General features: G+C 32.4%; 3 protein-coding genes across 3 annotated transcripts; 2 read left to right on the forward strand and 1 right to left on the reverse strand.

The window, feature by feature from the left end:
• Window positions 1–559: 559 nt before the first annotated feature.
• Window positions 560–3,974, forward strand: LOC123886757. Its single transcript, XM_045936052.1, has 2 exons — window positions 560–1,176; window positions 2,889–3,974. The coding sequence occupies exons 1-2, from the start codon at window positions 619–621 to the stop codon at window positions 3,651–3,653; spliced, it is 1,323 nt and encodes a 440-aa protein (XP_045792008.1). The 5' UTR covers window positions 560–618; the 3' UTR covers window positions 3,654–3,974.
• A 3,741-nt stretch (window positions 3,975–7,715) lies between these two features.
• Window positions 7,716–12,398, reverse strand: LOC123886766 (BEL1-like homeodomain protein 7). The gene is made up of 5 exons (XM_045936059.1): window positions 11,781–12,398; window positions 10,132–11,057; window positions 9,573–9,925; window positions 9,410–9,470; window positions 7,716–9,112 (listed from the first exon to the last, which is right to left on the reverse strand). Exons 2-5 carry the CDS (start codon window positions 10,936–10,938, stop codon window positions 8,429–8,431), a joined length of 1,905 nt encoding a protein of 634 aa, XP_045792015.1. The 5' UTR covers window positions 10,939–11,057; window positions 11,781–12,398; the 3' UTR covers window positions 7,716–8,428.
• Window positions 12,399–16,184: 3,786 nt separating this feature from the next.
• LOC123894330 (replication factor A protein 1-like) lies at window positions 16,185–19,256 on the forward strand. The gene is made up of 9 exons (XM_045944298.1): window positions 16,185–16,807; window positions 16,916–17,037; window positions 17,169–17,253; window positions 17,368–17,503; window positions 17,599–17,753; window positions 17,846–17,966; window positions 18,050–18,256; window positions 18,351–18,428; window positions 18,596–19,256. Exons 1-9 carry the CDS (start codon window positions 16,185–16,187, stop codon window positions 19,091–19,093), a joined length of 2,025 nt encoding a protein of 674 aa, XP_045800254.1. The 3' UTR covers window positions 19,094–19,256.
• The last annotated feature ends 6,913 nt before the right edge of the window (window positions 19,257–26,169 follow it).

A 26,169-nucleotide genomic window follows, 5' to 3' on the forward strand; every position in this document is an offset into this window, starting at 1 on the left:
TCTACGGATTCAGATCCTCTACAACTATCATCCGTTTAATTAATCCAGCTACTATGAGTATGATGAAAAAATGGGATAAGAATATTGACAAACCTCAATCCGTTTATTTACTTATTTTTGCGCACAAACAAACTTAATTAGTATTATCAATGATGATGGTGATTTGGAAGAATGCACAATACTAAAGTCTTTTCTTTGGCATCTCAAAGATGGAAAAAATATTCATCACATAGATTCTCAAGAACAATTTTTTATTTTTTTTTTATAAATTAACAACGTCTAGATATTAAATAGAGATAGACATCCCAACTATGTCGGCATCCCCATCATTTCTCATCTTCTATCTATATCTCATATTTTTAAATAAAAAAGAAAAAAACTTACTTCGAACACATTTAAAAAGAGAAAAAAAAAATCAATTTATTACAATTAAATATGTTCAGGAGCCCGGGTTTCGAACCCGGACACTCCACTTATTCACCAAAGGTGGATTTTCTAAAAATAAAAAAATAAAAGACGCCAATAATTTTTTGAAAGCTTTCTAACAAATAACGGATGGGACAGTTCCGTTAGTCTCTCTGCTTCAGTCGAATTTGCCCCCATTAAGTGTTTGTGAAAATGCCTAAACCTAAATCCACCGATGCGCATCCTCCTCCTCCACGTAAACACCAATCACCACCGCGAAGATCACCGAGACTCATCCTCCTTCACGAAAACAACAACAATCCCACCACTCCTAAACCTAAATCCACAAACAAATCTTCTATCCAATCAACAACCCTCACCGCTCCCTCTCTCAGAAGATCCGCTAGATTTTCCAATCAAAATTCCCTAGTCAATGTGCACAACAAAATCGATGATGCTAAACTCACTCAATTTCCCTCCCGTAATGACGGCGATGAGGTAATTGGTGTTGGAGTTGGCGGAAAACGGAAAACGATTGTGCTAGGGTTGAAATGCGAATCAGGTGGAGCGAATGAGAAAAGAAAGCGTGGTGGCGATGAAATTGTGGAAGAGTTGAAGAAGGAACCAGTTGAAGGTGGAGTGAAAGGGAAGAGAAAGCACCGTTGCGGTGAAATTGCGAAAGGATGGACTAAAGAACAAGAATTGGCTCTGCGAAAAGCTTATTTTACTACAAAACCTACTCCCCATTTCTGGAAGAATGTTGCTCAAATGGTATGCTCTCGTGGGACGATATATTTTCTTATTGCTTGCTATTTGTTATAAGATTTCACTTTTAGGAGAAGAATTGATCTTAAGTTAAAGAAAAGTTAATTATTCATGTGATCATGTATGCATATTTTATAGAATTATTATGTGTTCAAATCAGGTAGACATAGAAAAATTATGAGAAACTATTAAGAAAGGAAGACCTAGATATTAATGAGTTGGATAGAGATATGATACATGAGAACATTATGGATTCATTTGATCTATGTAGCCGACCTGACTTAGTGGGATAAGAGTTAAGACTTGGTTGTTTTTTATGTGTCCAAAATGACTTATGCTAAATTTTTCGGCATACTATGAAATCCCTCAAGGATCATAATTGATAAATAGCTTGTTAGGTAGCTTAGTGTGGGTTTAGAATGCTTGCTGTAAAATAGTGTGTAATTGTAAAGCTATTCTAACTACGCTAAGGCTAGTACTTCCATTCAATACTCATCTGCTTATTTCATTCATGGCAAGTACACTTATAGATCAAGCATAACAGAATTTGTACATAATACATATTCAGGAATCCCTTATCTAAATAGCACCTGCCTTAGATTGTGTGTAACGGATGCAACATGATTCATCGTAACAACTGATTCTAGAGACTTCATAGTTCATACAAATGAGGATACTCCTTGCTATCACTTGGACTTAGGCATCACATAATCCTTGTGCCATTTGGGCTTCATCTTGTTTCTCTTGGCCAAAAGCGAAAAGCTCTTGCCATTTGGGCTTAGGCATCTCTGTCGACATTCTGACTTTAGTGCCACTGAAACAAAAAAGCTCTCGTCAAAAGCAACTGAGAAAAATAGGACCTCGATCCAACACTATGTTCTTAGGCATCCCATTAAGCTTGCACACCATCTTCGCAAACAAATCAGAATGGCCTAGGTTCAAACCAAGTAGTTGTATAGAAAGGTCTTGTCAGCAGAGTCAACACCCAGGTGAGGTGATGCCTAAATCACAGAGCATCTCCAATTGTGAGATTTGGATTTTTTGGGTGATTCACCATTTGCCCAAAAAAAATCACTCAAAGATGATGACTTCGGTTTATCACTGCCTTATGCCTTTGTTTTGTTGTTATTTTTAATGTTAAAAGACAAATACATTGGGCTGATATGTCACTTGAAAACAGTGCAGCAGAGGGGTCACAGCGGTAGAGTGGCACACAGTGTGGTCGCTGCAGAACCGCGGGATCTAATTACAGTGTTTAATCCATTGGTTTTATAGAGGCTGCACAATGTGCAGTCCTGTAGAAGACCCGGGTCTGAGGATGGTGCTGATATGGGCTTCATAACTTTCTTGGCCAAACATGTATGGCTAGAAGTATCAGGCCAGGCATTTGTAATGTAAACTGTTTTTAATATGGTGTTTTATAGAAAAGTTTTCTTAGTGTGTTTATTTCCTAAAGGTAACAGTTATATATAAAATATGAAATCGTTCACGTCTCTAATATCATTTTTGGAATAGTTTATTTATGATGTGGTATTAGAGTTTCTATGACCAAGTGATCTAGGTGCAAGCATGCATGAGTGGACATGTTAGATATAAAACCATTCACACATCTTTGTGCAATCGATTTTATTTTTAATTTGTTCATGGTTAATTGATTGCCAGATACGTGCATATGTGTTCTTTTGGTCATTGAAATTGCTGTACAAAATCTGTTGCAGGTACCTGGGAAGTCTAAACAAGATTGCTTTGATAGAGTTCATGATGACTTCCACACACCTCCTCAATGTCAGCCTCGATCAAGGGCAAAGGCAATTAACTCATCACCCCTTCGTAAATTCTCAATATCTGCAAGTAAACTTCTCAAACCTACTGAAAAGAAGTCCAGAAAATCAAATATTCTCAAACCAAAAAACATCATTAACCAGAAGTCTATCGAGAATCTGTTACAGCGTCATCTTAAAGTTGATCAAGATCATAAAGGGGACATATTTTCTATTCTTGAACCTAATATTGATTTTTCTATTTCTACTAATGCTATTCAGCCTAGTCAAAAACTTTGTACTCCAAAGCAGCAAAAAGAAAATCAAGGATTGCTACTAAGTTGCACCGAGAGATCACCATCATCTTCAAGTCATAAGAAGTATCCTTCTAGATTTAGTGTCGCACCAGGTGTTCAGGATCTTGGTAGTCCACCTGTGCTAAAGCAAGTAAAGAACAAGGTGCAGCATGAAAAATATGTCAATCAATTAAGAGTTAGGGACCTTAGGAGAAGAGCAGCATCTTGCCGTGCAAAAATGTCTGCAGTTGGAGACGGAAATGACATTCAGAAAAAGGATGTTAAAGCTGCAAAAGTTGCGTTGGTTTCAGAAGCTAGAGATGCTATCAATAGGTTTCAACAATCGCAAGTCAATCTCATGGACAACACTTGTAGTTCTGATGGGGACTATGATGGCGACATTGGAGTTGAATGTGAAAGTGAATAGTTTTTTTTCGAGCTAATTGACTGAATTTTGTAGATGTAATGCATTTAGATTAGGCTTCTTGTATCCCGTCCAGGCTTGAAATATAGATCACAGTAGGCAATGTGTTCACTGTTGCTCTTGAACATGTTTTGAAGGTTCAATGGAATAGAATGTGTCATTCTTTAAGAGGCAATGAGGCATCATAGTTGTTTTGGCTCATTTTTAATCCTACTGTAAATATTCCATTTTTCTTTCATAATTAGATGTATATTCCTTCTCCTTTTTGGATAAGATAAAATGTATGTTCCTTTGATTTGAATACACAACGAAACCTTAAATATCTTTTATAATAGTACATTGGATCGTTGGATTAATGGTTCTCAGTTAATGGTTACTCCGGTTGGGTTCCGACAACTATGATAACTGGCATGGGTGTTTGGGTAATTGATGACATAACAACATGATTTGATGACATAACATGATTGTTGTCTCAATGAATAAAACAAAGCTAGAAATTGTTGTTTGCATCAAAATGAATTCTAAACCCCCAACAAAAAACAATTAATGGCAATGTGAACAAAAGAAGAGAAGCAAATAAAACATGAAAAGCATGCCCAAACTTCAATTCATCAATAGTCAAGAGTGGTTTTCCTTTTACACTTTGGGAGGCTGCAAATAGCCAAATACAATTCCATTTGAAAGCAAGATAAACTTGCTTTGGTAAATAAGTGTACCATTGAGCATTGATTTGTAAAATTGATTTTCTTTTTTTCCATTCACAAATTTAGGATGAGTGGATGATGTCTCAGTCCAAGACAGAAAAGACCTTAGGGTTCAAAGAGTACCTCCCTCTAAAGATACTAGTGGTACTTGAACTTGGGACATCTCTCAGATTCAAGACTTGACTTTTAACCACTAGATCGAGCCTTTGAAGTTTGTAAAATTGAATCTTGATTAAATAGGTCAATATAAAGTAATTGATATTCAAAAATGAGCAAACTATCATTTTGGTTTGAGTCATGCTATAGCGAATTATTTCCTCACGAATTTTCACGATAAGTTTATTTTATATTTCTTTCCTCTATAGCTATTATTAATACCAAATAGAAAAAATAGGAACACGTGTTGTATCAAAATGAAAAAGGAAAAAAAAGCTCATCCTCAAAAGGAAAATCCACCGTCATCACGTTAAGACACTATCATTTGAAACATATCTAAACACAATCATATATAGCTTAATTACTCCGATGGCTAGTATATGAAGCAACGAAGTTGTATCACCAGTTTAAAGTTTAATAACCCCATCTTTTATTGGCATTTCAAATCTTGGTGACAACAAAATCACACTTGCTAAAATGTTTGTAAATTATGTAACTTCCAAAAGCATTGATACATTCAGCAGAGTCATATATAGTGTACAGGGAGTCTAGTTTTGCAGAAAATGACAGCTGTCAGAAAATCATAGTGATCCAGTAGACATAGATGATAAATTATAACATGTGAAGCAAACTATTGAATTGAAGAGAGAAGTTGAATTATGTACAAATTTCAAGTCAGTGCTTGTAGGTAGCATATTTGTGAAATATTCGTGATAAGCTTTTCGTGAGATTTAGCATTTCTCTTTTGGTTTTTGGAAATGTATTCGTTGTCACATTGATCTTTAAATGTATTGAAACACCCATAATGCCTCTTTTGTTAATGGTTTTATTGACTAAATTGACCGTCGAAACACATTTTGAAACCAATTTGACTACTTAAAAACATATTTGAGGAATAGTCAAAAAAATATATATACGAGGACTAAAATGACTAATAAAAGAGACATATGTGGACCTAATTGCAATTGTGTCACATTCAAAAGATAAATGTGATAGCGAAATACACTTTTAAGGATCAAAATAGTATAGTAGTTGGTTTGGCTAATTGAAAATATTGTGAATAATAAATTTGAGTACAAAAATTAATTTTGATAAAAAAAAAAAAAAAACTCAAAATCCCAACTTCTAGTTAGAATTAAGTTTGGAGACAAAATTCAGTTCTACTCTAAAATACAGTAAAAATCAATTATGTTTCTACAATCCTTCTTTGGTGCTGAAGGCATGCATGTACCTATCCTTGTTTGGCGCTGCTCTACACTGCAATAATATGCTGAGTCCCCTCTCTTACTCACCTACATTATCAGACAGACCTATGAGAGAAGTTTTGCTATATATGCTCTTTCTTCAAAGCCAAGTAAATTTTTGCTACATAGAAAATGACCTTAAACCAAAATGGTCCCAACTTTTCATACAACCAAGCAAAAGCATCAGTATAATTTCCTAAGCAATAATATTTCCTTTTTTGAGACTGAAAAGTATCTCAAAAGAATACAAATAATTTGCTCGTTTGGTTGCAGGTGTGTTCTGCAAGAAGCAGAAGAAAAGTTGGCTATCTTTCACAATCTAAGTTCATGGCTCAGCAATTTTTTATCAACTTTTGCAAATATAGTAGTAATTTTTTTCTATTTCGTGAAGTGTGACAAAAATTTTAACCGAGGATAAGATGACCCGGTAATTTTAAGTTGGATCGAAAAGTAAGTAAAGTCAACGATTGTTCTTTCTAAAAATTGAATTCAGATCTTCCAAACAATTCGTCTTTAGAAAGAACTATTTGAATTTAATCACTTGTTTGAGATGTTACACTTATTTCTCAAAATGTGTATTTATTGAATATTTTCATATTTATCATATTATATTGAACATTGAAAACTTTCTTACAATAAATTATTTATAATTTTTTGAACTTATTTTATAGCATAAATATTTTATTTGTATTCAAATACATTATACAGATATAAGTGGTTAATGAGCTCCTTTAAGACGAATCGTTTGGGAGAACCTGAGTTGGATTCATGGTGAGAACAATTTTTGGTCAAACGTTATTTACCTTGCGACCGAACTTTAAATTATCAGAGCCCTCTTCTTTTGAAAACCAGAAGGTTAATACAAAAATAAATATGCCTATAAAAATAGATAATTTAACGAGTCCATAAATTGTTTTCAAATTATTTCACTAGTTAGCTGATCTTCACAAAAGTTTTAAGAATAATCACTTAACTATGCTCTTTATAAAACATGTTACTGAATATATTAGTATTTAACTAAACTATTTATCATAGATGGATTCCAGCCATTTTTAATAAAATACAACATTTAATAAAATCCACTATATTATTAAAAATGATGGAGTTCACATTTGAACCCTTTTTTAGGTACATGTTAGAGAACCCTAACTAATTAATCTAAGCCAAATGCAAATTAACATGTGCCCTAAGACAAAGGCACATGATAGTAATCAATCTAATATAAAAATATTTTTCTCAAAATTCGTGTATTTAACTTCTCAAAAGTCAATTATTGTATTTTTCAATTTAATTCTTTTTTGAACAATTTTTCAATTTAATTCTACTTTTAAATTCCTTAACATGTGTTCTTAGGGTTCACATTAGCAGAATATTTCCTATCATTTTGAGTTTTTATTCATCAAAAGAATTTGGAATATTAAGTTTAAACTTTAAAAATTGTAGATTAATAGAAACATGAAAACTTTGAAAACAATTATTGGACAAAAATTAAAACTCAATGTTTTGCTTATAATACTTGAACACTTTAGTTTCACCATTTTCTTTTCCACGTGTATTCTCAAGATAATTCTCTTCGTAACACAATGGAACACTATATATAAACACCTCTGACAATGAGCGTTCAATTAAACTCTATTTCGTTTAGTTTTTAAAACTAATAATTTCTTCCACTATACTCAAAACAGACTTGTAGGGTAATGATTGTCTCTTACTTATAAATTCTTGTCCGGACTAATTTATATCCGATGTGGAACATCTTAACTCAAAAAAAGTGAAATTTACCTATAATAGTGATAGGAGGGAGTAATGGTATTAATTAATAGGAGACAATTTCTATAGTAATTTGGAAACAAAATATAAGAGACAATTTTTTTTTGTTGTATACCACCTTGTTAGGATGTCATGTCATTTTATGCATTTATGAAGCATGTCTTTCATATGAAAGACAAAAACCATTAACGTGAGCACAAAGATTCAATTCATTCACACATCGTACTTTGATGTATACATTTTTCACAGAAGATTCCTTCCTTATTCATGATGATGATGCATTAGATATGTTTCTTGTCCTTACAAAATTGCCTGCACATACATACAAATAATAACCAATCACCCCACAATATTACAAAACACACTATCATCTACACATACCTACGTGTATATTTTGTACTGTTCATGTTTTACAACATATAGTTTTATGATTCACTGTGGACAACAATAATAATGAGAAGCAATAACACAATAACAGCATACATGTTTTTCTCTTTCTAGTTTCTACTTTTTTGAGGTACACATTTTCCATACTTCCCTTAACAAAACATTAAAAAATTTCCAAGAGGTCCAATGTGTTTGGATACACGGTGGATATATCAGGACGCACGATCATCGTGAAGCTAGTAGTTGTAGCTTTGAGATAGACGTGCGGTGACACCATGTATGATGAATTCAGATTGTCTGCAGTCAGTATTTCACACATTCACGCAGTCGGCACAACATCAGTGGTCGCTGGATTGATATTAGAGGATCTAAGATTTCAAGCTCGGTATTTGAAATTTGGACCGCCTAATCATGTTCCAATGATCACTGATGTGTTGATACGCGAATGAGTGAGATTGTTGACTACATGCAAATCCAAATTCTAATAAGATAGCTCTCCAAACACACTTCTTTCGGCTCAGACAACAAACTCATGTAATAAATGAGGGTTGCCAAACTTGTGTTGTTGCTTTCCATTGTCTGTGAAATGATAATCTAACAAATCGGTATCTGATGAAGAAGCCAATGCTTGGTTCCGCCTTTTATTGATGTCATCATTCGACAAACCAAATCCATCACTCTCAGAATTCCTCAACTCTAATGCAAGTGAGACATGGCCACCGACACCAAAGTTACTCAACTCTGATAAATCATCATAAGTAGTAGGAGTAGAATCCATTATGCAACCATCAACATTTTGGTTGATTGAGATAGGTGCATTTGAATAAGGACTATTGTTCATGTTAAACCTTTGTTGGTCACCCTGCATTTTCCCAATTCTAGAATCCATCATATTTGCCCAATGATCATTACTTTGAATCCCTCTATCGAATTCTGTCGCGGCGGTGGTGGAGGAGGATGCATGATCCAACTTCAATCCTGCAATTTGACCTTGTTGAACACTATCAGTAGTTGTTAACTTGTCCTGTGATTCTTCCCTTTTATCATCACACACTCGAACATCATCGTCTCTCGGAGCTTTCAGTGTGTTTTCTGATAAAAGATTGCTGCTTGTCTCCGAATCACCAAACTCTTCTTTGTACATTTCTTCAACCATTGGTTTCCAAAGACGCACCCTCGCATTAATGAACCAATTTGCCACCTGATATGAAGTAAATATATGAATAGTGAGTATCAACCAACCAAAGGACAGGACTATAACTTAGTGTGTGTCTGGTTCTGTGCCGATGAAAATTGATTTTGTTCAAAAGTGAGTTGAATGTAAAATGTAAAAATGAGTTTAACAATTAATTTGAGGCTAAAAATCAATTATGGAGGCAAAAGTTCCAACTTCTAGCTCCATCTTAGAATCCATTATACACCTCTGGAATAAATTTTACCTCATGCAAAAGTGAAAACAAATATAATTTAGCGGTTAAAAAAACATTACTTATTGTACCTGGTTTCTGGTCAAGCCAGTTTGTCTTGCCAACATAATTTTCTCTGAATCCTTTGGATAACTAATACAACATGAAATTTGAAAACAAATTATTAGACTAAAATTATTCAAAAGTAGTTAAGATAACGCTATTAATGGCAAAAAAAAGTATTTGGGAACCTACGGATGAAGGAAATGCTCGAAGAGCCACGCACGGAGTATTGAAACAGAGCTTTCGGGAAGTCCCCTCTGAGGTCTCCAAGCTTGTCTCATTACACCAAGCTGCTGAAGGGCTTTTTGTTGTCTAAGCTGTTGATCCACATACCGGAGACGGGGTATTCCCTCTTGTTCTCCTAGGCTCCTTTGAGTCACTTGAATTTGGCCACTAATAGCATCACGCAAACAGCGAAAGTGACGAGAAATAGTGCGCAAAGCAAGAGCAGTGTATGGTTCAGCAGATCCACAACCAGCAACCATGTCAAAAGATGACACCACAATCTGCATCTGATGACAGTATTGTCGGTATCTTTTGTCTACCTTCAAACACAAAGAATACAAGTTAGTCACTAGCTAACGCCTACATTATCATGATCATTAACACTAATTTGTAATTTAAGTATTTAAGCATAAAATTCAAATACTATTGTAATCCAATAATATAGAAAAGAAACCGATTATATCTATGGAATAGAAAAGAACCTTGCAATTCGATAATATAGAGTGTAATTTGTGTAAAGGTTTACCTCATCCAACATGGCCAAAAGTTTTGTTTTCTTGTCCAACAAATGTTGTCGTTCGGCGGGTGATAGCTCACATGAAGGGTTGTTTGCATTAGAACCATTAGGTCCGGGAGATATTTGCATAGATTGACTTGTAGATTTTCCATCAGAATCTTTGGAACCATCTAAACCAGCGTCACGGAAACTTTGTTGTTTTTCCGATCCAGTTTGTTTCAATCCCTTTCGGACATTAACTATTTCATCAAGCAATTCCTGGGCTGCCTTAAGGTAATGTGAGTTAAGGGAATTGTTCGGAATAACCGCTGATCCGTGGAGGCACGGATCAGATTGACCTTCATTAAGGCCTATTGAGTGGTGTTGTGGATTATACAAACCCTCCCTTTTGATAGTGTTGTGAAATCCTCCAGAAGACAAAGATGCAATGCACTCAGCATTTCTCAATTCCTCGTCATCTTTAAGAGATGCAGATTCCTTTAAGTTTGAAATTTGAGCATTCATTAGCGAGGTGAAACCGTTGCCAGGATACTGATATTGAAATGAAGGCATCATTGTCCCAAGGCTAAGAGACAAGCCTTGCAATTGCACATTTTGCTCGCTCTCAACGAGTCCAAATTGTGTCCTTGGATCGCTCGTAGCATCATTAGAATGACCCTCATTGATATGCTGCATATTCATTGTGTCGCTCATAGATGTCATAAACTTCAACTCATTTTGTCCTCCTATAGATTCACTGTAGTTATGAGGTAACAAAGTATTCCCGGAAATCATCTCAGCATAAGATCCCGAAGAAAATGCTTGGTTCGGATACATTGTAAGAAAGATTTTGGCAATTCAAAATGAAGAAGCTTGTTTCTATTCCCTTTACAATGGAATCACTTAGACATCTCCAGCAACAAGATTAATAAAACAAACACCTTGATGCTTTAGACCTAAACATAATTAAAATAATCCAAAGTTAGGAAAAATGTTATTAAAGCCTAAATTAGGAAAATTTATAAAATTATCACTCAATTATGTCACTATGAAGCAAAAATACAACATCAGAAACACACACAAAGACAAAATGGAGGTACGAGGTAGCAGAAAACTAACTAGGCAAACAAACATCAAAAACCAAAGAAAAAAAAATACAACAACATATAATTTCACAAAATCCAACTCAAAACCCTATTGTTGTTTTTGAAGCCACAACATCAAAATGAAACTGAAAACTGAAACAATCACTCTAATAAATAAAAAACAGAACACAATCATGAGTGAAACAAAAAAAATCTAAACCCTTTTGTTTATTAGCAAAAATTAACCTTTTTTTTTTCTTTCTCCAAATACATAGTGACTTTTTTAGCATTCAAAATTCAACCTTTTTATTTTAATCATCAAAAAATCTCAAAACCCTTTTATACAAACAGAGTTGTGACAGTAAGAAACATCATCAAAACATCAACTAAAAAAAAAAACAGTACTTCACCATCTTCACCACTATTTTATCTTCTTTTTTTAGTAATAATTAATTTTCATCATTTTTCACTATTAGTTTTGGATATAATATTATTATAATATAATATCAAAACAGAACAGAACAAAGAAAGAACATAGAGAGAGAGAAGAAGAAAAAAATGAAGAAAAAGAAAGAGATAGAGAAGAATTAGTACCTGAAAGAAAATGGAAAAGGTGAAGTGGTGGAAAGAACAAAGAGAAGAGAGGGTTAAGAGGAGAGAAAATAAAAATTACAGAGAGGAGAGACAAGAATCCACAGTGTGGGGAAGGTCAGACAAGTGGCAATCCCAAGACATATAAATTTGAAAAATTATATATCTTTTGGTACCAACCAATGAACAAATTATATCATTAATTAATGAAAGAAATTGCTTACTTCCCCCATGCCAACTACTTATTTATTTATTGTTCTTGTTGTTAAATAAATGGATCATCATAACCAACTTTAGTTTTTGTCAAAAAAAAAAAAAAATTGTTTGTTCTTTAATGACATGTATATAAGATAAAGTAAAAACATTTAACCAAGTAAGTGAGCTCAATGCAAAGAAAGAGAAAAAAAAAAAAAAGCTCAAGTGGTTAATAGAAAATTTGAGTTAAAAATTTTAACTAAATTAATCGTTTATCTAATTTTATTTATTTTCTGTTGCTATTTTTTTTTTTATAATGAGTTGGGGATTGAACCCAGGATATGTAACATACTATTTAAAGTCTTCACCGCCAGACTAAACTAGTGGTTTTGTGCTTTCAATATTAGTGTTCCTTATGATTTTTATGCTGAATTGATGTGAGCTATTTTAACAATTAAAAATGCTTTCGTTAAGGGTTGATATCATTTTTGCCTAGAAACTGATTCTTAACTTGTTATCTTGACTTTCAAGCAATTTCACATTATTCACCGGACTCTTCATGTCAGAGAGAGGAATTACATGCATCTAACAAAATTGATGTATTTAGTCCAAATTTTTAACCAAATACATCAATTTTCTCAAATGCATTTTAAATTCACTCATATTGTCGTAGAAAAAAATTGTTGTACAAATGAAATGACCAACATAGATTTATCTACAAACAACTTTACTTGGTCTTGGTGGAATAGCTTGACAATAGTTACATTTACCTTTGTGTATAAATTTTGTTATATATGTTTGAAATTTGTTTTATCTGTACGCTCTTTTTCTTCATCAAAGTTTAGGCTTTTATCCTCTTGAGTTTTCCTTTGTAAGATTTTTAATAAGACATGGTGTTTCTTAACGCCTTGGTTTTGGTCTAATTCTCCCAAAATTCATTTGTCTCCTTTTTATTTTAATTTTTTTTTTTTTTTTTTTGGGTACATGTTTTATTTTATATATGTTATTGTGGTACTTTTTAGGCTATCTCTTTAAAATACTAATATAGTTTTTTACACAAAAATACTAATATAGTTGAAAACTTGAAATGTCTAGTAGGTTGCTTTTTATCATTTTACTCTTAAAAAAAATTAGTTTCTATTGAATTTCAATTTATGGAAACTTCTTCCACCGAAAATTGGAGATCGGTAAGACAAAAAAAAAATACTGATACTCAAAGTGTTGCAAATAAAAGCAATTATTTATTAAAATTTTAATCATTAAATATGGAAAAACTACACTCACCATAACTAAATTAGCTATGATTAAATAATACATTCATTTTAATTTTTAATACATCCACTCAACCACCGATTCGTTCTAGGAATGGTTTGTTTAAGAGATACCATCATTTTTGAGAAATGTCAAAAAGACACATACATTCCCTCAATTTTGTACGGTAGAGTATGATTGAAAGAAGATAAGTCTCTTCTGCACACAAATAATTGTTTGTGTTTCATTTATATAGGCTCTTGTGGATGAATGGATTAATTTATAGTGGACGAGTTTATAGTTTATAACTCGGTTTATAGAGAATAATTTAGTTAACTGAATTTATAGCGTTTGATGTTTATAACGAATAAGTTAGTTAATTGAATTTATAGTGTTTAGTATAATTAATAGTTGAACTAACTTATTAAAATAAGTTATAATCTAGTAAAAATAAACTATAAGCTATACAAGTAGATTGAGCAATATATCTTAACCTAAAATATAAAGATGTTAGGTGTAAAAATCATTATTCATTATATGTTGTTTAATTAATATTCATTTTTTCATCCAATATGAGACTCTTATTCACATTTGACGTTCCCAACAACATATATTCTTCGAGTCCAAGTCCATTCATTCATCTGAGATGTATTTCTCCTCAAAGGAAAATTTTTCATCCACATACACTTTGCATCACCATTGGAACTTGTCGGCTATTGTGGTTCTATCTCACTCAGACGATTAATCGGCGTATAGTCAAGATCTTCGATTTACATTCATAATCTTAAGAGATATTAATTAATTAATTAATTAATTAAAATATTATAAAAATATAAAACATTATATATATGAAAATCAGTGCTAATCATGGTTTAAGCAAGAAACTAGAAAGGGTGTATGTAGCAACAAAAGAAAACGTGCCGTGATATAAATGATAATGGTAGCAATTAAGGGAATTAAGCATAGGAAGCAATAGTAAATTAAGAAAAGAAGAAAAAGAGTGGTTGGTTGACTAGTTGTTTTGTTTTGTTTGTTTATAGAGTTTGCTTGGAAGTGTTCAAACCCCCTCTTCTCATCCTAACCACCAGTTGGTAGACCTGTAATATCAATGTAACCTTATTCTTAATACTTCTTTCTTTCTTTCCCTTAAACCTACTCTTAACGCATAATTAATAAAACCTTATACTATCTTTTTCTTTTCTGTTAGGATCCATCAAAAATTATATTAACATCAAACAAACAAACACCATATGCAAGTAACACAATTTTATGATCAACAGAAAGTGTCTTTGTCCATAAACAATATTGGTAGAATATCAAGCTAGGTTGGCTCAATTCTCTATTACAAGTAGGTGAAAGTGACAAAATCACGCTTCACACGTGTATAGTGTGTTAGTGTATCCTTCATGTCTTCTAAATACTACGTTAGTCTTAAACTAACCACATAACACCCACTGTTCTGTTCCATTTATAGATCTTTTTAATACTAATCATGTACACGCCATCCATTTTAATATTTTTTAAGATATGTGGTCGGGTTAGCTATCATGGCTCTAACTATGAGTAATAAATCGTTAGTTGGTCCAGTGATGATTGACGTTGAACTTGATAGGGAGGACCACGATTCGATCCCCTGCAACTACGATCTGGAGGGGTTTGTGGAACCACTTGATGTGAGAACTGACCCTCAAACCAGATTAGATAGTTCAGTGGACCATACTGATGGTGAAAAAAAACATGTGAGTAGTGGACTCATAATTTATGATGTTTGTCCCAATTAGAGACCGGTTTGATGCTGATCTAATGGGAGTTTCAACTCCTCGTTCCGTTGTTATGTAATTTTTTTCTCTCTTGAACTTCGGCCTTCTTTATTTCCCCAAAAAAAAAAAGGAAGATATATAGTCGGGTTTCAGTCTATGTCTTTTGTGTATGGAGCAAATTTAGTTGAAGATGGAAGAAAATAACTTATACTATACATTGTTTTTTTGACTGAGATAAGTCACATTTAAAGGATAATAGAAATTTCACACTTATATCGTAATAAAAAAATTTAGTACTTGTCAAAAAAAATTTAGTACTTATTTGGAATCTCTACAACTACACAAGTGCAAATCATCTATAGGCAAAAAAAAACAGGTGTCAAGCTCTAAGGTTGTCCACATAGGATCTTAGATTTCATGTTTAGACAAAAAATTATCCTAATTTAGGCAATGTTTTCAAAATTGTTGATGGAGGGAAAAAAGTGTGAAGAAATGCTCAATGGGCCAGAAAACAAGTGCCGAAAATGCAAGGCCCATTGCATTTCAGCCCAAAACGAACGGAAGAAAAATAGCTGGCAGGAGTATAGCTGATACGTCGCATTCACTCGTCTGTGTTGTTTCCCACTTTTGGTTAACAAGATTGAAAAAATTTAATCAAAAACAAAAGTAAAATCCAAATCGATGCAAGCTCATGCTGTCCTTGGTCCTCATTCGTTTGAATTCAAACCAAGAATCCTTCCACCTCATTCAAACATAAACCAATTTTGGCTCTCAAGTTTGTCCCCTTTTCATCTACCCTTTCTCCGATGCTCAAAACTTGCCATATCCGTGCTTCATCAAAAAACCCTACTGCAGATTTCGACTCAAATCTCTATGGAAAGCAATTTTCCCTCCAATGTGTTGATTTGAAGCCACAACCCTAAGGTAATTACGAAATTCAAATCCCCCGCCTTCAATATGTTGTGGGTTTTAATATTTGTTTATATTTTTAGGGTTTATGTGTTCTGGCTATTTAAATGGATGTTTGGTCATTGTTGAAATCACACCGCAGCCAACATATGTGCCTCCATCTGTTTTTTAAAAATTTTTTAATCTACAATAATTTGCTTTTATAAACTTTCAGTTATTTTTGATAACCCTTTTACAAAAAAAAAAAAAATATTCTTGCTTAAAATTCTGCACTGTCTTCCCTCTTTTTGAAATGGCTTTGACTGTTGATAATCGTAATATGTTTTCAAACATTGATGAAATCAACTCTGATAGAGCAACTTGGAATTTTCAGGCTAAGGTCATAAGACTTTGGCAAGTGAATGATTTTAATCGAGTTAATGTTCCTTTTTCTATTGAAATGGTGTTAATGGATTCAGATGGTGCTAAGATTCATGCCACTATTAAAAAAACTCTGATTTACAAATTTAAACATGAGTTAATCGAGGGAAAAGTTTATTCTTTTGAAAATCTTGGTGTGGCAGCTAATACTGGAGCTTATAGGACAACACATCATCCCTACAAACTGAACTTTCAGTTTGGCTCATTGGTTCAGAGGCTGTCCAACTGTGATATTTTGAAGTCTCCATTTACCTTTGTTCCGATTGCTGATATTTTGGGGGGTTGTTATGACACTGATTTTTTACTTAGTCAGTTTCATTCTATACATTTTAATTCAGGTTTTGATGTGTTTATTAAGCTATTAACACTACACTTTTTTAAATACTTGATGTCAGATGTTATTGGTTTCTTGACTGAGATTGGGCAAGAACGTGAGATCACTAATCAGAATGGTAGTACAACGAAGCTGAATGTCATTGCATTGGAAGCTGATGGGTATGATGTTACCTTAGGATTCACTTTCATAAACTGTTTAGGCAATGTGTCTATATCATTTATTTAATTAGGTTTTTATTTAATGGATTTTGTTTTTTTTTTCATTAGGCATAAGCTTCAATGTACACTTTTTGGTCCATATGTTGATGAACTTAATACCTTTGTTGGAGCTGGTGATCTAACCAATGCTGTGGTTATTGTTCAGCTTGCTAAGGCTAAGATCTTCCAAGGTGATAATAAACATTAACTTTATTTATATCACTTATTTATTTTGTAACTAATAAGAATAATACTTTTGTTTTCTAAATATATATATATGTTGTTCTTCTTAAATCTGAAGTTATTGATTGGGAAATTGTAGACAAGATACATATCCAGAATTGCATGAATTGTTCTGTTTTGATATTTAACCCAACTTGTGACGAAAGTGTAGCCTTAAGGGCAAGGTGTGTCCTCAACTTCGCAATGCTTTGTTATCTTTGATTTTTTGTTAATTTTTTATAATCTTATGATTTATAATGGCTGTGGTGACTTGGGTTTTTGTTTATGTTGTTTATTAGTCTCAATGGTTCTGATGAGAATCCGTCTCCATTGACCTTTACTCAAGTTAGCACAGAGTCAAGTGTTCAACCACTTGATGAGTTTCTGCACATTACTCCAAGGATTACCTTGCAAGGTCTCAAGGATGCTACAACTGTAAGCATTTCGACAAACTTAACATGCAATGAAGTTGTTTATTAACTATATTTAGTTTGTTTATAAGCCTCTGCTTCTGATTTGTTGTTGTAAAGGAATCATCACATGTTGTTGCTGCAACTGTTAAGAGGACTTTAAATCCCAATAGTTATTGGTATACATCATGTTTGTGCGGCAAGGCTGTTGTGCCGGATTCAAAGATGTGGTATTGTGAAAAGTGTAACAGGCATGTTTCAAAGGTTGTTCCTAGGTAAGGAAATAAATATGGCGAATTTGTTTGCTTGATTCAATTATATTATTTAATGTTTATCTTATAATACTTACTGTTCAATTATTACACAGGTTTTGTGTCAAAGTCAGAGTCATGGATGATACTGATTCTGCCATTTTTGTGATCTTTGACAAGGAAGCAAGTTCCATATTCAATATGTCTTGTGCTGATATGGTTCGAAATGGAGAAAATGTTAGTTTCAATTTTTATTATTATTGTTTAAATATTAATTTCTTTTTGGATAATTTAATCAACGTCATAATTTTATTATGTAGGATGTTGGTGAAAGAATTGTTCCACCTCAAATTGATGAGACACTGATTGATCAAACTTGGCTTTTTAAAGTTGAAGCTAAACCTTTTCAGAATCCTAGGTTTGAGCAATCTTTCCGTGTAAGAAAGATTTGTACTGATGAGGGTATAATTAAGCAATTTAAGGACAAGTGGGATAATGAGGATGCTGTGTATCTTAAAAATACAAATGTATGCATTTATCCTGTTATCCTATTTTAAACTTTTATTTCTCTCATGCGTCTACAATAGACATGTAATAACTTTTTCATTTCCACTTTTGTAGGAGGGTGGATCTTTGAGTACTTTGCTGGAAAAGGGGAAAGATGATTATGTAGTTGGGTCGTCAAACGTCCTTTCTGAGGTAAAATAGTGTAGTTAATAATATACAATACGTATGGTTCCAGTCATTGATCACATTAATTAAGATTATTTTAATTGATTTACTTACTTAGGATTAATATGTTATAGTTCTATATTTTGATATTGATTACCTTTGATTACGTTGATAACATATGGCGTCTATATTAGGAGTTTGAAAACTTTAGTGGAGATTCTGACAAGGCAAAAGGTTTGATTGTTGAGCGGTCAACTGTTGACGTATCACAAGATTTGATGATTAAATTTTCATCAGCTGTTGTTAATCTTGGCGATGATTTTGATAATACTCCTCTTTGTATTAAGCCAAATACATCCTCTAAGGTGAAACATATTTCATCTGCTGCTGTTGTCAACCCGAATACCGTTGTTGATGGTGTGAAGCCAATTCAACCTGATGATAATGCAAAGCCAATCAACTCTTCTGGATCTGTGAATCGAATCAACTCTGCTGGAGCTGCGAAGTCTCAACAATCTGCTGCTGTTCTTGATGATTTGAGCCAGACAGCTTCAGCCTCTGTTAGGCCATCTGGACAGCGAAAGAAAATTGTTCCTAAGAGAGTGTCCCCTCAACATGAAGATCGAGATGTTGAAGATGAAAATGCTCCTATCAAGTTGTTGAAAAGGGCGGTGAAGATTGAGAAGATTTAAGCCTCATATGAAGGTGTCAGAATTAGTAAATGCTGTATTAGTAATATTTATGTAATAAATTTTGATGGCCCAGTGGCAGTGGACCTTTAATTAGGACTATGTTTAAGTTGCATTTTGATAGATTAGTATGTTGCTTAAGTATTGTTGTTTAGTGGCCTATTGGCAGGGTGCCTTTAAGTATGGTTTTTAATTACGGGAGTGAATTTGTAATCAGTTCCAAGTGCTGCAGTCATTTGGTGGTTTCAGTTTGAACTACAATGCTACTTTATCTTAATTTTAATATATATTTGTTTTAATTTACCTATGCAGTATTATATTTATATTATTGTTTTTTACTGCAAGTAACTATTGGATAGTTATTGCATGGGTAAGTAGTTTGGTAGCACATTCATTAGAAACAACTTCCAACATTAAATTGGCTGGACCAACCTTCAACCACTCATAGTGTAAGTGTACTAACACACTCATCTATATATGAAATTGATTTCATTTCAATTTATCCTACATTGTTTTGCACTGAATTTAGCAGATCATACATGGCTGCAAGTTCTTATGCAGATAGCACTACAAGTCTTGGTGGCAGGTTGCAAAAATCCATTTTCACCACAATACATGTCAAAGATGATGTAAGTTCTATGTTTTCTTAGTTTTTTATTTTTCTTTCATTATCTAAGCACATTTATACGAAATTATCAGAACTTTAATCTTTCATTGTTGCAGCCATTTGGTGAGATTGATCCTGTGTTTGTTCATAAGTACTCCGATGAGTTGCATCAACAATGGAAAGTTTATGCGGGCAACCACTTACATTTGCTATCTTGGAATCAATCTCTTCGAAAACCTCTAATAACAGATGGATGGACAGAACTTCGTGAACACTTTGAGTTGCAGTTCCAATATCATGATATTAATATGGTGTATTACGGTGATAGTATGTTCCAACTGCTGCTTCCTTTGACAGGACCAATTCCAACTAATGAATTTCCTTCATTTCACTCCCTGTCTACTAAACTCAGTGAACCATTAACATTTGATATTCTTTTATCAAATAACTCAATTGGATCAAGAGACAAATTAGTTAAGTATTTTCCTGTTATTAAACTTCTTTATTTATACTGTTACACATTAATACTTATGCGTGTTGCTTACCTTCAACCATATTTGACAGGTTTTCAACAAGTGGTTAGGTGACTATATCACTTCTTTTCATAATTATCTGGTGCTTGAAGGTCCGGTCGCTGAACCTCATTTGGTCGAAATTATTCAAAGGCAAGGGGGAAATGGAATTCGAGAATTGGAGTATCTACAATGGCATAAATTCAACATGGATAATTACTTCTCAGCTGGAGATCTTCTCAAGTTTACTTTTTTTTATATCAAAAATAGCAACAGAGTTGATGTTGATGTAGATAGAGTTGTTAGGTAATCCAACAATCAACATATCTTATATCAGTTTGTCAATGGTTTATCTTATCCTATGATAATGAGTACTCCACCTGTAGTGGGTTTGCCTAAAAACAGTTGTTATATAATAAGCAACTCTATTTTATGTTTATGCGTATTTTATGTTTTTTGTATAATGTATTGTTTTGATGAATTAGTCTTCGCTTATAAGATATGTTTATTTTTCTATTTACCAATAATATTAGTAGATTAATTTAATGTCACAGCAAAATTGAGTAATAGTCCATGCTTAATTGGACTAATTACGAATTAAATATTATACGCATAAATAGGTGAATATCAAAACTTAATAATATTTCACATTTTAAATTGATTTTATAAATTCATAATGTAACCGTGTAATATGATAAATATTTTGCCAACAAAAAAACTTCAAATTTCGTATCTCTCAAAAATGCACAGGGACTTAATTATTTTATGTAGAGTTTATCATACGCTCTATTTTTTTGTGCATCCATTTTGTCTATCCATTCAAGATTACATTAAATTTTTAATTGAATTTACAATTTCATAATTTAACCGTGTAATATGATATATCTTTTCCCATTAAAAAAAAATCTCAAATTTCGTATCTCTCAAAAATGCACGGGGACTGTATGATTTTATGTAGACTTTATCATACGGTCTATGTTTTGTGCATCCATTTTGTCTATCCAATAATGATTACATTAATTTTTTAATTGAATTTACAATTTCATAATTTAACCGTGTAATATGATATATCTTTTCCCATAATTTTTTTTTTCAAATTTCGTATCTCTCAAAAATGCACGGGGACTGTATGATTTTATGTAGAGTTTATCATACGCTCTATTTTTTTGTGCATCCATTTTGTCTATCCATTGAAGATTACATTAATTTTTTAATTGAATTTACAATCTCATAATTTAACCGTGTAATATGATATATCTTTTCCCATAATTTTTTTTTTCAAATTTCGTATCTCTCAAAAATGCACGGGGACTGTATGATTTTATGTAGAGTTTATCATACGCTCTATTTTTTTGTGCATCCATTGAAGATTACATTAATTTTTTAATTGAATTTACAATTTCATAATTTAACCGTGTAATATGATATATCTTTTCCCATTAAAAAAAAATCTCAAATTTCGTATCTCTCAAAAATGCACGGGGACTGTATGATTTTATGTAGAGTTTATCATACGCTCTATTTTTTTGTGCATCCATTTTGTCTATCCATTGAAGATTACATTAATTTTTTAATTGAATTTACAATCTCATAATTTAACCGTGTAATATGATATATCTTTTCCCATTAAAAAAAATCTCAAATTTCGTATCTCTCAAAAATGCACGGGGACTGTATGATTTTATGTAGACTTTATCATACGGTCTATGTTTTTTGCATCCATTTTGTCTATCCATTAATGATTACATTATTTTTTTAATTGAATTTACAATTTCATAATTTAACCGTGTAATATGATATATCTTTTCCCATAATTTTTTTTTTCAAATTTCGTATCTCTCAAAAATGCACGGGGACTGTATGATTTTATGTAGAGTTTATCATACGCTCTATTTTGTTGTCTATCCATTAATGATTACATTATTTTTTTAATTGAATTTACAATTTCATAATTTAACCGTGTAATATGATATATCTTTTCCCATAATTTTTTTTTTCAAATTTCGTATCTCTCAAAAATGCACGGGGACTGTATGATTTTATGTAGAGTTTATCATACGCTCTATTTTTTTGTGCATCCATTGAAGATTACATTAATTTTTTGATTGAATTTACAATTTCATAATTTAACCGTGTAATATGATATATCTTTTCCCATTAAAAAAAAATCTCAAATTTCGTATCTCTCAAAAATGCACGGGGACTGTATGATTTTATTTAGACTTTATCATACTGTCTATGTTTTGTGCATCCATTTTGTCTATCCATTAATGATTACATTAATTTTTTAATTGAATTTACAATTTCATAATTTAACCGTGTAATATGATATATCTTTTCCCATAAAAAAAATATTCAAATTTCGTATCTCTGAAAAATTCACGGGGACTGTATGATTTTATGTAGAGTTTATCATACGCTCTTTTTTTTTTGTGCATCCATTTTGTCTATTCATTCAAGATTACATTAAATTTTTAATTGAATTTACAATTTCATAATTTAACCGTGTAATATGATATATCTTTTCCCATAATTTTTTTTTTCAAATTTCGTATCTCTCAAAAATGCACGGGGACTGTATGATTTTATGGTGACCAATGCTACAATAGACCACCTTCAAAATTTGATATCAAAATTTTTTTATTTCCTTACTGTCTTAATCTCATAAACACCGCAAACGGTAGAATAAGCAAATTCAACGTCGTTTCACTTTATTCATTGAAATGTTGACAAATAAATTTTAATTTTTTTTATATTATAACAAGATTTATATGTGTCATGTATGTTGTTCCTCAGATGATTTTTATTATAATTTTATACTCTCTCTGATCCTTAATATAATATGAAGTGCACTTTTTAGCTACATTGATGTCTTAATTTATTTAGACTATATTATGATGTAGATACATCAAAATTTTAATTTAAAAACAAAATTAACACCTTTTTATATTACGGACCGGATGAGATATAAAACATTCAAATATATTGAATTTGTTTAGATATAATTTTGGGGGGTGCGAATATAAAATGAACTCATGCAATTCATCCATTGGGCTTTTGGACCAAAACAACCCGGTGCTTGGCCCATGTTTTGATACGTGATAAGCTTGAAGAATTGTCAAGCAATCACAATTGAAAAACCCTAGCCGCACACTATTTTCCTTTTGCAACTGATATCGCGCTATGTGTTGAAGAATCCGTCAAAGTCGTCGCCTAATCAGGCAATTCGTCTCCCTCATCTCTTCAAATCCTAACCGTTCATTATGGCTTCTTCATCTGCGGTCAGGTACTGTCTTTATCAGTTGTTTTTTGCGTACTTTCCGCCAACATATGGGACCATTACATGTAGCTTTGATGTCTGAATCAAATTTGGATAATATAATTTACTTTAGGGAAATAATTTAATAGTTGTTTGTCAGTATTAGGATTGTTTTGTTATCTATTGAAATGTCGTTTTCAATATATACAAGGGTTAGGGTTAAAGTTTTCTTTCTCAATGTTTGCCAAATTAGATAAAATTCAACATTTTCAATTATTTCTCTTTTAAATTATCAACAGTTTAAACTTGAGGTATATATATTACTGAAATGCTTAATCTGACGAAAATAATTTCCACGAAAAATTCGCGAATGACATTTTCTACTCATTTGACACACCAAATTGCTCCAGCCACTCTCTTAATTCAATGGGAAAAAGGTAAGGATAACAATACACATGATTTACCATAAAAATAAACAATAAAAGTGGATAAATGTGGTAGGATATTATCTATTTGCTGACAAATTATGTTTTGGGTATACAACTATGTCTTTTGCACAACATAACAAAATAAAGGTTGACAATGAGATAGGAGCTTACTTAAACTCATGCTGTGATTTATTTTAGTGTTATTAGTACTTTAAAAATAAAGAAATTGTACACTAATTGTGATTCATGATATGTTTCGTGAATACATTATGAATCATATATAGCATCACCCTATATATTATGCAGGTTCAAAATTTTTTAACTCAAGTACTAATTTTAAATACTTATTTGAAGTCTAGATATTAGCACAAAAGACATTAATCAAGTTATTTTTTTTTTGTTGGTTGAATTATGATTATTTTATTAGAAACAAGTCAAAAATTCCATGTTGGTTTAAAGCTGAAGTACACCCTGATAAGGTAAATATTTCAATTATGCTTTGTTGATTTGCTTTAATTAATTTCAATTCATTTATTTAAAACCTTGACATCATATGCTAATGCTCGGTATACTTTAATTTGAAATTAGGAGGAAATTTATATGTGTCCTGATTTTGCTAAGAAGTATGCATCCAATATTAACTTCAAATACTATGGTTGGATTAAATGTAAAAACAAAGGATGCACTATGGTTGTTTTCAAGAGTAAAAATCATCGGTGTTATATTAGTGATGGTAGAGTAGTTGCCAAGAGGAATGGCTTTAAGGAACCAACCATAGTCACCCTATACTTCGAAGGACAAGATAACAAATTTTACATGTTGCCTCCAATAGTTGAAGGCGGTTCTTCAGTTTTGAAAGCTTCTCCGTCAAGCAATGCTAATAGGTAACTTTTTTCTTTTGTTCTTTTTTATATTGCTAATAAAAATAATTCATTACTTCTAAATTAAATATTGATGTATATCTTCATCCTATTTTTATCAAAACAGCCCTAATGACTGGTCATTTAATCCAGAGAGTCGTTTCCAGACCGTTATTTCCCCGGACGAGGTATTTATTATATGGCAAAATCTGATATTACAATACATTTTAATTTTAGACTCCAAACTACTCTTATTGTATGTCATTGTTAATTTTTTTGTTAATATTATATCGTATCGTATGTAGGATCGAATTGACATTTGTCCTACTTTTGTAAAGAACTTTGAAACCATCATCGATTTCTCAAGGCCTGTGTCAATAAGAAACAGTAAGCATCGACAAGCAGATGCCTTACTTAGATGTAGGAAAGGAGTATGGTATTTGACAGGTGGCTTCAAAGTTTCCAACATATTTGGATTTAAGAAACCTACAAATGTTTTTCTGGATTTTCAGTTTAAGGACAATCAGTTTGTTATGATCCAAAAAAGAGGTGGCAAAACTACTCCTGTTGTTAATTCTGTTGGTGATAAGACACCAGTAATCATTTTATCCTCAGATGAGGATGATGATCATCATGAGGATGGCGATGATGATCATGAGGATGACGATGATGATGAGGACGATGATGATGAGGACGATGACGATGAGGACGATGACGATGATGAAGATGATGATGAATCTGTGCTGGATGAGGAAGATAATGAAGATCGAGATGATGATATGTTACAGTTCTTCGGTGTTAGCAATCATAATACAATGTATGCTGATGAGGACGATCCGCTTCGACACTCTCACTTTGATATTAAGATCACAGAGGCTATGGCATATACCAAGCAAGTTATGGTAAGTTCAATTTATAATTAGCAATGTTTTTAAAGAATTTATATTTTACTAATTTTATTTAACTTTTTCTGTATTTAATTTTTTTGTAGCATTTTCCCAACAAAACATCAAAACATGTTCTTCCGGCAAAACAAGACAACATTTTTATGAGGGATGCCAGCACAGGAAGAGTGATTAACTGCAAAATCATCACTTCAAGTCGCTATGAAAATGAAAGATATCTTGGCGAAGGTTGGTATCAATTCAAGGATGAGTTCAAGTTGAGTCCTGGAGATGTTTTGAAGTGCTCAATTCAGAACCCGCCGGAATACATGAACGTGATGATTATCCGTGCAGCTTCACCTTAGGTTAATATATAATGATCTTTTGCAAATTTTTATTAGGCCGTTCCGTAATCATGGGGACTGTATGTTCAGACTTCTCAATGACAATTGGTGTGTTGCTTTGGTTTAAGGTTTTTAATTTGTAATGTATTTTGAACAACTTATGAATTCCTACCATGTGATGTACT

The sequence above is a fragment of the Trifolium pratense genome, linkage group LG1 (genome assembly GCF_020283565.1).
Source record: "Trifolium pratense cultivar HEN17-A07 linkage group LG1, ARS_RC_1.1, whole genome shotgun sequence".
In the NCBI taxonomy this organism is placed as follows: Eukaryota; Viridiplantae; Streptophyta; class Magnoliopsida; order Fabales; family Fabaceae; genus Trifolium; species Trifolium pratense.

What these genes read in the sequence shown, in the direction of transcription:
- LOC123886757 (XM_045936052.1), top strand. Translation starts at nt 619, where the DNA reads ATGCCTAAACCTAAATCCACCGATGCGCATCCTCCTCCTCCACGTAAA. An exon ending in GGAAGAATGTTGCTCAAATG is followed by an intron (nt 1,177 to 2,888) that starts GTATGCTCTCGT and finishes AATCTGTTGCAG; the next exon opens with GTACCTGGGAAGTCTAAACA.
- LOC123886766 (XM_045936059.1), bottom strand. Translation starts at nt 10,938, where the DNA reads ATGTATCCGAACCAAGCATTTTCTTCGGGATCTTATGCTGAGATGATT. An exon ending in TTCGAGCATTTCCTTCATCC is followed by an intron (nt 9,471 to 9,572) that starts GTAGGTTCCCAA and finishes ATGTTGTATTAG; the next exon opens with TTATCCAAAGGATTCAGAGA. An exon ending in CTGGCTTGACCAGAAACCAG is followed by an intron (nt 9,113 to 9,409) that starts GTACAATAAGTA and finishes ACTTCATATCAG; the next exon opens with GTGGCAAATTGGTTCATTAA.
- LOC123894330 (XM_045944298.1), top strand. Translation starts at nt 16,185, where the DNA reads ATGGCTTTGACTGTTGATAATCGTAATATGTTTTCAAACATTGATGAA. An exon ending in AGTGTAGCCTTAAGGGCAAG is followed by an intron (nt 17,254 to 17,367) that starts GTGTGTCCTCAA and finishes GTTGTTTATTAG; the next exon opens with TCTCAATGGTTCTGATGAGA. An exon ending in GTCTCAAGGATGCTACAACT is followed by an intron (nt 17,504 to 17,598) that starts GTAAGCATTTCG and finishes GTTGTTGTAAAG; the next exon opens with GAATCATCACATGTTGTTGC.